The sequence below is a fragment of the Nothobranchius furzeri genome, chromosome 1 (genome assembly GCF_043380555.1).
Source record: "Nothobranchius furzeri strain GRZ-AD chromosome 1, NfurGRZ-RIMD1, whole genome shotgun sequence".
NCBI lineage: Eukaryota > Metazoa > Chordata > Actinopteri > Cyprinodontiformes > Nothobranchiidae > Nothobranchius > Nothobranchius furzeri.
In genome coordinates this window covers 29192331-29204479 of record NC_091741.1, presented here as the reverse complement: position 1 = coordinate 29204479, position 12149 = coordinate 29192331, and the positions used below count along the sequence as shown (strand labels likewise).

The 12149-nt window shown below is 45.0% G+C and overlaps 1 protein-coding gene across 3 annotated transcripts in view; it reads right to left on the bottom strand.

Annotated features, from left to right (window-relative positions):
* The window catches only part of gpc3 (glypican 3), a 262295-nt gene that overhangs the window by 55069 nt on the left and 195077 nt on the right, over window positions 1-12149 (bottom strand). For all 3 annotated transcript variants that reach the window (XM_054738126.2, XM_070550394.1, XM_015950414.3), the window contains exon 6: window positions 2779-2890. In XM_054738126.2, coding sequence (XP_054594101.2) covers window positions 2779-2890 — 112 coding nt within the window. The remainder of the gene's footprint in view (window positions 1-2778; window positions 2891-12149) is intronic.

Sequence of the window (12149 nt, the reverse complement as noted above, 5' to 3'; positions counted from 1 at the left end):
CAGCAGCCTAAGGCGAGAGGCCCAGACTTCCCTCTCCCCAGCCACTTGGGCCAGCTCCTCCGGGGGAATCCCAAGGCGTTCCCTGGCCATCCAGGAGACATAGTCTCTCCAGCGTGTCCTGGGTCTACCTTTAGGTCTCCTCCCGGTTGGACGTGCCCGGAAAACCTCACCATGGAGGCGTCCAGGAGGCGTCCTGACCAGATGCTCGAGCCACCTCAACTGGCTCCTCTCGATGTGGAGGAGCAGCGGGTCTACTGCGAGCCCCTCCCAAATGGCTGAGCTTCTCACCCTATCTCTAAGGGAGAGCCCAGCCACTCTGCGGAGAAAACTCATTTCGGCCGCTTGTATCCGCGATCTCGTTCTTTCGGTCACTACCCAAAGCTCGTGACCATAGGTGAGGGTAGGAACGTAGATCGACCGGTAAATCGAGAGCTTCGCCTTCTGACTCAGCTCTCTCTCTCTTCACCACGACAGACCGGTACAACGCCCTCATCGCAGCAGACGCAGCACCAATCCACCTGTCGATCTCGCGCTCCAGCTTTCCCTCTCTCGTGAACAAGACAAAGCAAAGCTGCATTACTTATAGAGCCCATTTCTAACACCGAGGCAATTCAGTGTGCTTTACAATTATCAGGACATGATATGAAAACAACATCAAAACACAAATTAAAATACGCACAAATGGAAGTACAGTTTAGAGCTAAAGGAGAAGGCAAAGTTACAGTAAAGATGGCGCATGATAAGGAACAATTCAGCTGATGAGTACATGAGGGTCGGGGCACGTCTGAGGTCATGGGGGAGCTGATTCCATACGTGAGCAGCATAGTAGCTAAATGCATCTCCACCATGTTTGGTTCTGACCCGAGGTTCTACCAGCTGATTGTTTCCCAGGGGTCTCAGAGCCCTATTGGGTGTTTATACAGGAATGAGATCAGACGTGTATTCTGGTCCCATGCCTTTGAGTGATTTATAAACTAGTAGAAGCACTTTGAAGTCTATTCTGTGGTTTACTGGTAACCAGTGTAGGGATCTAAGAACAGGAGTGGTGTGCTCCGTTCTCCTAGTTCTTGTTAGGACTCTAGCAGCAGCCTTCTGAACAAGCTGCAGCTGCTTCACAGCTTTTCTGAGAAGACCAGTTAGGAGACCATAGCAGCAGTCCAGCCGACTAGAAATAAAAGCATGAATGAGTTTCTCTAAGTCTGGTCTGGACACGAGACCTCTGACTCCTGACGTTTGATGAAGGTGATAAAACGCTGATTTAGTTACAGCCTTCATATGTCCAGAGAAGCTCAGGTCTGAGTCCATGAGAACACCAAGATTTCTAATCTGGGTCGTTGTCTTTATTCCCCTGAGTCCAGCTGAGCAATAGCATCCATCCTAACCTTCTTGTTGCCAAAGACAATAACTTCAGTCTTGTCTTTGTTTAGCTGAAGGACGTTTGACTGCATCCAGTCGTTTACTTGCTCTAGACACTGACAGAGTGAGTCCAGTGGCCGACAGTCGCTAGGTGATAAGGCTAGGTAGACCCCGAGATTCAATTCAATTCAAAAATACTTTATTAATCCCAGAGGGAAATTGATTAAATACTTAAACTCCTCCACTTGGGGCAGGACATCAACCCGGCTCGTGGTTTCTGAATACATTTTGTTTTTAACATGGAACACTTTATATGATTTGACTTATTTCAGGAATCATTAGATTACACGGTGCTGTGAGGTGTGCAGCCGTGCATAATAATGAGTTGGTTTTGTTTGATTTTGCCTAATTTACATCACAGAGATCAGCTGCAGTGGCTCTTATGTCAGAGGTTAAAGGTCTCAGACATGTTAGTGATGTCGGACCGGAAAACACAAACTTCCATGAGAAGAGCAAACCTGCAAACCCAATCAGACCCCCACCTCCCATGAACAGGGCAGCCATACGTAAATGAAGATGAGGTTACAGTACAAACATCGAGTTCGTGTTTCTGAGGTGTTTTCTGATTGTCTAAAACACAAGGAGCTCCGTCTCTTCAACCCGTTGCATTTTCTGTGTAAATTCTCATCAGAAGGACCCGTCAGAAACCGGAGCTCTGCTTGGACTCACTTAATGATGGAAACTTTCACAAAGTGCACATGTTCTGGCTTTTAGGACCAAAATATTTATTTCTGTGCTTTTGCGTTCCTCATTTCTCACTCTAAAGACGTCTGCATGTCCTGTGCAGATGGATTTCATGTGTTTGCATGGAAAACTTGAACGCTCTGCTCTACCAAGTGTTACTGGATCATTAAGAGGAAGCTGTCATTTACACTTTCTGCTGTAAACATTCCAAACCCACAGTGAAACAATTGAGAAATCACCTTGTTTATTCTTATCATTTAGCATTGCTTTGGCTGTGGGGCCCAGAGCCTTGGACAAATATGCCCAAGGCTCTTTGAAGGTGGGGGGCAGCTAACACACATGCATGGGGGAATACAGTAAAGTAAATGAGAAGACTGCAGCATGTCAACCTGCAACTGTTGATGTGCTTCCTGAGGGTCCCTGGCTGTCAGAGGGGAGTGAAAGAAGCTGACTGTTAACAAGAGGAGAGAGGGCTTGTAAAGATGAGTCTGCAGCAGCCAGAAAACGTGTTCGAATGAAGGTAAAACGTGTGAGTAATGACTGCCGCGAGCATCAGAAACCAGGAGATACCTGCTGATCGGTGGGCTGATGCGTCTGTCTGCTACAGTCTTCTCAGCGAGAGCAGAGACAAACCAGAAGAGCTCATGTGGAGGAGGGATAGCAAGCCTACTGGCTCACCTGGTTGATGTGTTTGAGTTTATCGATGATCTGGCTGATGACCGGCTCCGGGGGCTTGTTGTTCTTAGCCTCTGAAGCTGACAGCAGCCGTTTCAAACCCGGACCTATAAACCTGAGCAGAGAACAAGACCAGAATTATTCCGAGGAGTTCCAGGGATCAGACAAACGCTCCGAAGGATGTGTGTGAGCATCCCTCTGGATGTGGTGTTTATCACCACCTAGTGTTGGTGGAGTAAATGACGGGTCATCTAAGGTGGAAAACCCATTTGTAACTGAGCTCCAGCTAAAGAATTCCTCAGTGGAAAAGCATTCACACAGACATCAACATTTTTCCACTAAGCGTTGTTTAATTGTGGATTTTGTGATTGACTAAAGACCACAAACTGAGTTTTTGGGCCCAATCCAAACGTAAATCAGCGCCAGCCTTCATAAGTAATCCATCTTAGAGTTTAATAAGCATGTTTATACACCCCGTTTATGCGCATATTTTTCCAGAAGGAGACACAATTCTCAGATGGATTTAACTACTGTGCATAATTAATTTGGTGATTAGTTTTATGCATATTAACCTTCCAATTAGCGACTCTTTAATCATGAAAAAACATCAGCAGAGATGTATTTGTGTCCTGCTGAAGCTGCTGGTATATTTAGGTACAACAGGCGAGTGCTTACACGTCTTCATGTGCCACTGAGGAAATGCTGCTCTGTTGATTCTTGTGTAGTTATGAGGAGCAGGAGGAGGAGGAGGAGGAGGAGGAGGAGGAGGAGGAGGAGCTGCAGCGACTAAAAGGGGGATTCCTCTCCCCGACTTTCATGTCGAGATTTCTAGTTGTGCCAGGAATTAACCCCCTCCCTCGTATTATTACAGCTCTGAGGACGAGACTACCTACTGCAGCATGTATGAGACTCATACTCATGTGTGCTTGTGTGTGTGTGTGTGTGTGTGTGTGTGTGTGTGTGTGTGTGTGTGTGTGTGTGTATGTGTGGGACATTAACAGAACTCTAAGCTGTTTCAAAACATAACGACAGTACGATAAATCTCAGGGAGCATGATTAGTTTGAAAAGTGCTGCAAACATCAGTTTTACAAGGTAGCAGGAGGAACAGAGGGGCTTCAAGTGTGCCTTGTGTGCTCATATCTATACGTTTATAAACGTAAATATGTCATTGTCTCTATTGGGTTATTTAAGATCTATTTATAACCTAAAGTGTAGGAAAACAGCCTTTTTAAACACAAATCACCCTTTTGCAAATGCTGTCCTTGTGTTAGTGCTACACAGGGGCGTGCCCAGGGAGGGGCCTGGGGCAGAACATGCCACCCTTGGAATCTGATTGGACACCCCAGGTGCCACCCCACCAGTTCCATTTAAACTGACTTTACATTGTCCACAAAATGCTTGGAGTTATAAAAAGTAACAACTGCAGGGGGCAGCATGCTCCTTCACCACTGGTCTCTGGCCCCAGGTCTACAGAACAATTGCATATTTTTTCCAGGGCTGTTTCAAGGTATTTGGGGGCCCAAGGCAAGATGGACCTTGAAATGGGCGACGGTGGCACAGGAGTTAAGTGCTCACCCCGTAATCAGAAGGTTGCAGGTTCGAGCCCCGCTCAGTCTGTCGCTGCTGTTGTGTCCTTGGGCAAGACACTTAACCCACGTTGCCTGCTGGTGGTGGTCGGAGGGACCGGTGGCGCCAGTGCTCGGCAGCCTCGCCTCTGTCAGAGCACCCCAGGGCAGCTGTGGCTACATCGTAGCTCATCTCCACCAGTGTGTGAAAGTGTGTGTGAATGGGTGAATGACTGATTGTGTTTTAAAGCACCTTGAGGGGTTCCAGGTCTCTAGAAGGCGCTATATCAAAAACAGATCATTTACCATTTACCATTTGAAATCGACCCTCCCTCCACCCCACAGGAGAGTCATAGCATGGACACACTGATTGCATTAATGTTATTACCTGTGGTACAGTGCAAAACGGTCTGCATATCTCTCACAGTACTGCATGTATGCTAATGTTTACATTTGCAAAAACCCTCCTGCGTGCTGGCTGGCTAGCGGGGGCGGTCTGCTCGGGTGGGGGTCGGCCTGTAAGGGCCAGCGAGCTGAGCTAACACTGTTTGTTACTGCGTTTATTTCATAAATTAATTTAGATTAGTAATTGTCTGGGCCCCCAGAGCAGCCCGGGCCCCTAGGCAATTGCCTTGTTTGCCTGCCTTGTTGCTTCATTTATATATGTGCCATAAAGTGGCTTGGTAACCACTGCAAAACAGCTTGAAGAAGAAGAATAAAAAGAAGAAGAAGGAGAAGAAGACATGGTCAAGGCACAATGTGAAGCTTACAGATTCACTGGAATGCAAAATATAAATGGTTTTGTGAGGGAAGACACTTCCCCACATCCACATCCTGCTAGGGATGGGTACCTTTGACATTTGAATCGATACAGTACCAATTTTTGATACTTTTGAGTTTCGATAATTATTTTAATTGCTTTTTGAATTAAATATATATTATTTTCCCAGTATATAACCATAGTTGATAAATATCATGATAAATAACATACAACTGTTTGTATTTTAATCATTGTTGTGTTGCGCAACATTCTTAAATATGAAAACCTTTAACAACAAATGTCTCTAAATGACGCAAAAAAAAACCAGCTCCATGTACTTGTTTCATCTCCTTTCTCCTCTGGACAAACGGTGTGATCGGTGTCCTTGTAGTTTTATAAACGGTGTGATGGCGGGTCCTTGTAGTTTTATAAACGGTGTGATGGTGGGTCCTTGTAGTTTTATAAACGGTGTGATGGCGGGTCCTTGTAGCTTTATAAACGGTGTGATGTCGGGTCCTTGTAGTTTTATAAACGGTGTGATGGCGGGTCCTTGTAGTTTTATAAACGGTGTGATGGCGGGTCCTTGTAGTTTTAAAAAATGGTGTGATGGCGGATCCTTGTAGTTTTATAAACGGTGTGATGTCGGGTCCTTGTAGTTTTATAAACGGTGTGATGGTGGGTCCTTGTAGTTTTATAAACGGTGTGATGGCGGGTCCTTGTAGTTTTATAAACGGTGTGATGGTGGGTCCTTGTAGTTTTATAAACGGTGTGATGGCGGGTCCTTGTAGTTTTATAAACGGTGTGATGGCGGGTACTTGTAGCTTTATAAACGGTGTGATGGCGGGTCCTTGTAGTTTTATAAACGGTGTGATGGCGGGTCCTTGTAGCTTTATAAACGGTGTGATGTCGGGTCCTTGTAGTTTTATAAACGGTGTGATGGCGGGTCCTTGTAGTTTTATAAACGGTGTGATGTCGGGTCCTTGTAGTTTTATAAACGGTGTGATGGCGGGTCCTTGTAGTTTTATAAATGGTGTGATGGCAGGTCCTTGTAGTTTTAAAAAATGGTGTGATGGCGGATCCTTGTAGTTTTATAAACGGTGTGATGTCGGGTCCTTGTAGTTTTATAAACGGTGTGATGGCGGGTCCTTGTAGTTTTATAAACGGTGTGATGGCGGGTCCTTGTAGCTTTATAAACGGTGTGATGTCGGGTCCTTGTAGTTTTATAAACGGTGTGATGGCGGGTCCTTGTAGTTTTATAAACGGTGTGATGGCGGGTCCTTGTAGTTTTAAAAAATGGTGTGATGGCGGATCCTTGTAGTTTTATAAACGGTGTGATGTCGGGTCCTTGTAGTTTTATAAACGGTGTGATGGTGGGTCCTTGTAGTTTTATAAACGGTGTGATGGCGGGTCCTTGTAGTTTTATAAACGGTGTGATGGTGGGTCCTTGTAGTTTTATAAACGGTGTGATGGCGGGTCCTTGTAGTTTTATAAACGGTGTGATGGCGGGTCCTTGTAGTTTTATAAACGGTGTGATGGCGGGTCCTTGTAGCTTTATAAACGGTGTGATGTCGGGTCCTTGTAGTTTTAAAAAATGGTGTGATGGCAGGTCCTTGTAGTTTTATAAACGGTGTGATGGCGGGTCCTTGTAGCTTTATAAACGGTGTGATGTCGGGTCCTTGTAGCTTTATAAACGGTGTGATGTCGGGTCCTTGTAGTTTTATAAACGGTCTGATGGCGGGTCCTTGTAGTTTTATAAACGGTGTGATGGCGGGTCCTTGTAGCTTTATAAACGGTGTGATGTCGGGTCCTTGTAGTTTTATAAACGGTGTGATGGCGGGTCCTTGTAATTTTATAAACGGTGTGATGGCGGGTCATTGTAGTTTTAAAAAATGGTGTGATGGCGGGTCCTTGTAGTTTTATAAACGGTGTGATGGCGGGTCCTTGTAGCTTTATAAACGGTGTGATGTCAGGTCCTTGTAGTTTTATAAACGGTGTGATGGTGGGTCCTTGTAGTTTTATAAATGGTGTGATGGCGGGTCCTTGTAGTTTTATAAACGGTGTGATGGTGGGTCCTTGTAGTTTTATAAACGGTGTGATGGCGGGTCCTTGTAGTTTTATAAACGGTGTGATGGCGGGTCCTTGTAGTTTTATAAACGGTGTGATGGCGTGCCCTTGTAGTTTTATAAACGGTGTGATGGCGGGTCCTTGTAGTTTTATAAACGGTGTGATGGCGGGTCCTTGTAGTTTTATAAACGGTGTGATGGCGGGTCCTTGTAGTTTTATAAACGGTGTGATGGCGGGTCCTTGTAGCTTTATAAACGGTGTGATGTCGGGTCCTTGTAGTTTTATAAACGGTGTGATGGCGGGTCCTTGTAGTTTTATAAACGGTGTGATGGCGGGTCCTTGTAGTTTTAAAAAATGGTGTGATGGCAGGTCCTTGTAGTTTTATAAACGGTGTGATGGCGGGTCCTTGTAGTTTTATAAACGGTGTGATGACGGGTCCTTGTAGTTTTATAAACGGTGTGATGGCGGGTCCTTGTAGTTTTATAAACGGTGTGATGGCGGGTCCTTGTAGTTTTATAAACGGTGTGATGGCGGGTCCTTGTAGTTTTATAAACGGTGTGATGGCGGGTCCTTGTAGTTTTATAAACGGTGTGATGGCGGGTCCTTGTAGCTTTATAAACGGTGTGATGTCGGGTCCTTGTAGTTTTAAAAAATGGTGTGATGGCAGGTCCTTGTAGTTTTATAAACGGTGTGATGTCGGGTCCTTGTAGTTTTATAAATGGTGTGATGGCAGGTCCTTGTAGTTTTAAAAAATGGTGTGATGGCGGGTCCTTGTAGTTTTATAAACAGTGTGATGGCGGGTCCTTGTAGCTTTATAAACGGTGTGATGGCGGGTCCTTGTAGTTTTATAAACGGTGTGATGGTGGGTCCTTGTAGTTTTATAAACGGTGTGATGGCGGGTCCTTGTAGTTTTATAAACGGTGTGATGGCGGGTCCTTGTAGCTTTATAAACGGTGTGATGGCGGGTCCTTGTAGTTTTATAAACGGTGTGATGGCGGGTCCTTGTAGCTTTATAAACGGTGTGATGTCGGGTCCTTGTAGTTTTATAAACGGTGTGATGTCGGGTCCTTGTAGTTTTATAAACGGTGTGATGGCGGGTCCTTGTAGTTTTATAAATGGTGTGATGGCAGGTCCTTGTAGTTTTATAAACGGTGTGATGGCGGATCCTTGTAGTTTTATAAACGGTGTGATGTCGGGTCCTTGTAGTTTTATAAAAGGTGTGATGGCGGGTCCTTGTAGTTTTATAAACGGTGTGATGGCGGGTCCTTGTAGCTTTATAAACGGTGTGATGTCGGGTCCTTGTAGTTTTATAAACGGTGTGATGGCGGGTCCTTGTAGTTTTATAAACAGTGTGATGGCGGGTCCTTGTAGTTTTAAAAAACGGTGTGATGGCGGATCCTTGTAGTTTTATAAACGGTGTGATGTCGGGTCCTTGTAGTTTTATAAACGGTGTGATGGTGGGTCCTTGTAGTTTTATAAACGGTGTGATGGCGGGTCCTTGTAGTTTTATAAACGGTGTGATGGCGGGTCCTTGTAGTTTTATAAACGGTGTGATGGCGGGTCCTTGTAGTTTTATAAACGGTGTGATGGCGGGTCCTTGTAGTTTTATAAACGGTGTGATGGCGGGTCCTTGTAGTTTTATAAACGGTGTGATGGCGGGTCATTGTAGTTTTATAAACGGTGTGATGGCGGGTCCTTGTAGTTTTATAAACGGTGTGATGGCGGGTCCTTGTAGTTTTATAAACGGTGTGATGGCGGGTCCTTGTAGTTTTATAAACGGTGTGATGGCGGGTCCTTGTAGTTTTATAAACGGTGTGATGGCGGGTCCTTGTAGTTTTATAAACGGTGTGATGGCGGGTCCTTGTAGTTTTATAAACGGTGTGATGGCGGGTCCTTGTAGTTTTATAAACGGTATGATGGCGGGTCCTTGTAGTTTTATAAACGGTGTGATGGTGGGTCCTTGTAGTTTTATAAACGGTGTGATGGCGGGTCCTTGTAGTTTTATAAACGGTGTGATGGCGGGTCCTTGTAGTTTTATAAACGGTGTGATGGCGGGTCCTTGTAGTTTTATAAACGGTGTGATGGCGGGTCCTTGTAGTTTTATAAACGGTGTGATGGCGGGTCCTTGTAGTTTTATAAACGGTGTGATGGCGGGTCCTTGTAGTTTTATAAACGGTGTGATGGCGGGTCCTTGTAGTTTTATAAACGGTGTGATGGCGGGTCCTTGTAGTTTTATAAACGGTGTGATGGCGGGTCCTTGTAGCTTTATAAACGGTGTGATGTCGGGTCCTTGTAGTTTTATAAACGGTGTGATGGCGGGTCCTTGTAGTTTTATAAACGGTGTGATGGCGGGTCCTTGTAGTTTTAAAAAATGGTGTGATGGCGGATCCTTGTAGTTTTATAAACGGTGTGATGTCGGGTCCTTGTAGTTTTATAAACGGTGTGATGGTGGGTCCTTGTAGTTTTATAAACGGTGTGATGGCGGGTCCTTGTAGTTTTATAAACGGTGTGATGGCGGGTCCTTGTAGTTTTATAAACGGTGTGATGGCGGGTCCTTGTAGTTTTATAAACGGTGTGATGGCGGGTCCTTGTAGTTTTATAAACGGTGTGATGGCGGGTCCTTGTAGTTTTATAAACGGTGTGATGGCGGGTCATTGTAGTTTTATAAACGGTGTGATGGCGGGTCCTTGTAGTTTTATAAACGGTGTGATGGCGGGTCCTTGTAGTTTTATAAACGGTGTGATGGCGGGTCCTTGTAGTTTTATAAACGGTGTGATGGCGGGTCCTTGTAGTTTTATAAACGGTGTGATGGCGGGTCCTTGTAGTTTTATAAACGGTGTGATGGCGGGTCCTTGTAGTTTTATAAACGGTATGATGGCGGGTCCTTGTAGTTTTATAAACGGTGTGATGGTGGGTCCTTGTAGTTTTATAAACGGTGTGATGGCGGGTCCTTGTAGTTTTATAAACGGTGTGATGGCGGGTCCTTGTAGTTTTATAAACGGTGTGATGGCGGGTCCTTGTAGTTTTATAAACGGTGTGATGGCGGGTCCTTGTAGTTTTATAAACGGTGTGATGGCGGGTCCTTGTAGTTTTATAAACGGTGTGATGGCGGGTCCTTGTAGTTTTATAAACGGTGTGATGGCGGGTCCTTGTAGTTTTATAAACGGTGTGATGGCGGGTCCTTGTAGTTTTATAAACGGTGTGATGGCGGGTCCTTGTAGTTTTATAAACGGTGTGATGGCGGGTCCTTGTAGTTTTATAAACGGTGTGATGGCGAGTCCTTGTAGTTTTATAAACGGTGTGATGGTGGGTCCTTGTAGTTTTATAAACGGTGTGATGGCGGGTCCTTGTAGTTTTATAAACGGTGTGATGGCGGGTCCTTGTAGTTTTATAAACGGTGTGATGGTGGGTCCTTGTAGTTTTATAAACGGTGTGATGGTGGGTCCTTGTAGTTTTATAAACGGTGTGATGGCGGGTCCTTGTAGTTTTATAAACGGTGTGATGGCGGGTCCTTGTAGTTTTATAAACGGTGTGATGGCGGGTCCTTGTAGTTTTATAAACGGTGTGATGGCGTGCCCTTGTAGTTTTATAAACGGTGTGATGGCGGGTCCTTGTAGTTTTATAAACGGTGTGATGGCGGGTCCTTGTAGTTTTATAAACGGTGTGATGGCGGGTCCTTGTAGTTTTATAAACGGTGTGATGGCGGGTCCTTGTAGCTTTATAAACGGTGTGATGTCGGGTCCTTGTAGTTTTATAAACGGTGTGATGGCGGGTCCTTGTAGTTTTATAAACGGTGTGATGGCGGGTCCTTGTAGTTTTAAAAAATGGTGTGATGGCAGGTCCTTGTAGTTTTATAAACGGTGTGATGGCGGGTCCTTGTAGTTTTATAAATGGTGTGATGGCGGGTCCTTGTAGTTTTATAAACGGTGTGATGGCGGGTCCTTGTAGTTTTATAAACGGTGTGATGGTGGGTCCTTGTAGTTTTATAAACGTTGTGATGGCGGGTCCTTGTAGTTTTATAAACGGTGTGATGGCGGGTCCTTGTAGTTTTATAAACGGTGTGATGGCGGGTCCTTGTAGTTTTATAAACGGTGTGATGGCGGGTCCTTGTAGTTTTATAAACTGCTAATTACACAGAAGCAAACATCTTTGCTGTGAACTAAATTTACTGTGTATCCATTCCTTTAGCCGTTTTTTTTAACTGTTTATTTTTCCTACTCAGAAGTTGGAATTTCCGAGGAGAAAGCGAACGCACCAGTAGCTATGTAAACAAAAACCAAACTAACAAGCTAACGTTATCTTAAACAGTTTATTTTGCAGCTGGAGCAGATTAAGATGCTTCATACTCAGATTGTTGTCGCTGGTTTCATCATCACCCAAAAGCCAATCGCATTTAGTGAAGTGAAGCCAAACTTTAGAGCGCCTTCGCTTTCTTCTAGTTGGATTTTCGGCATTCCGAGGACAAAGCGAATGTACCATTAACTGAATGGAAGCTAACACATCAAGCTAACATTATCTTAAAAATTTTATTTACCGATCGGCGCAGATTAAGATGACGATACCTCACTTAGATCGTTGTTGCTGCTTTTATCATCACCCAGTTACCCATCCCATCCCAACGCTTCCTCTCTGCCATGCTGCTTTGATTGCAGCTCGCCCACAGTGACTGATGATGTCACACTCTTGGCACCGTTTTATGTGACGTGAATCGGTACTCAGTCGGTACTACGGAATTTGTTCGGTGTCTGAAAAAGTACCAAATTTGGTACCCAGCCCTACGTCCTGCCCTCCACAAAAGCATAATCCGAGGTGCCACCCATACATAAATAAGTGCCTCACCTGGGACACCCCATTTAAAAAGGCCTGGACACGCCACTGGTGCTGCGTACAGCTTGCTGGCTACCACAGATAACTGACCATAACCAACAAGGAAAAATGGCTGGACCTTATGTGGCTGTAGGCTCTCAGAGACATTCCCAGCTAG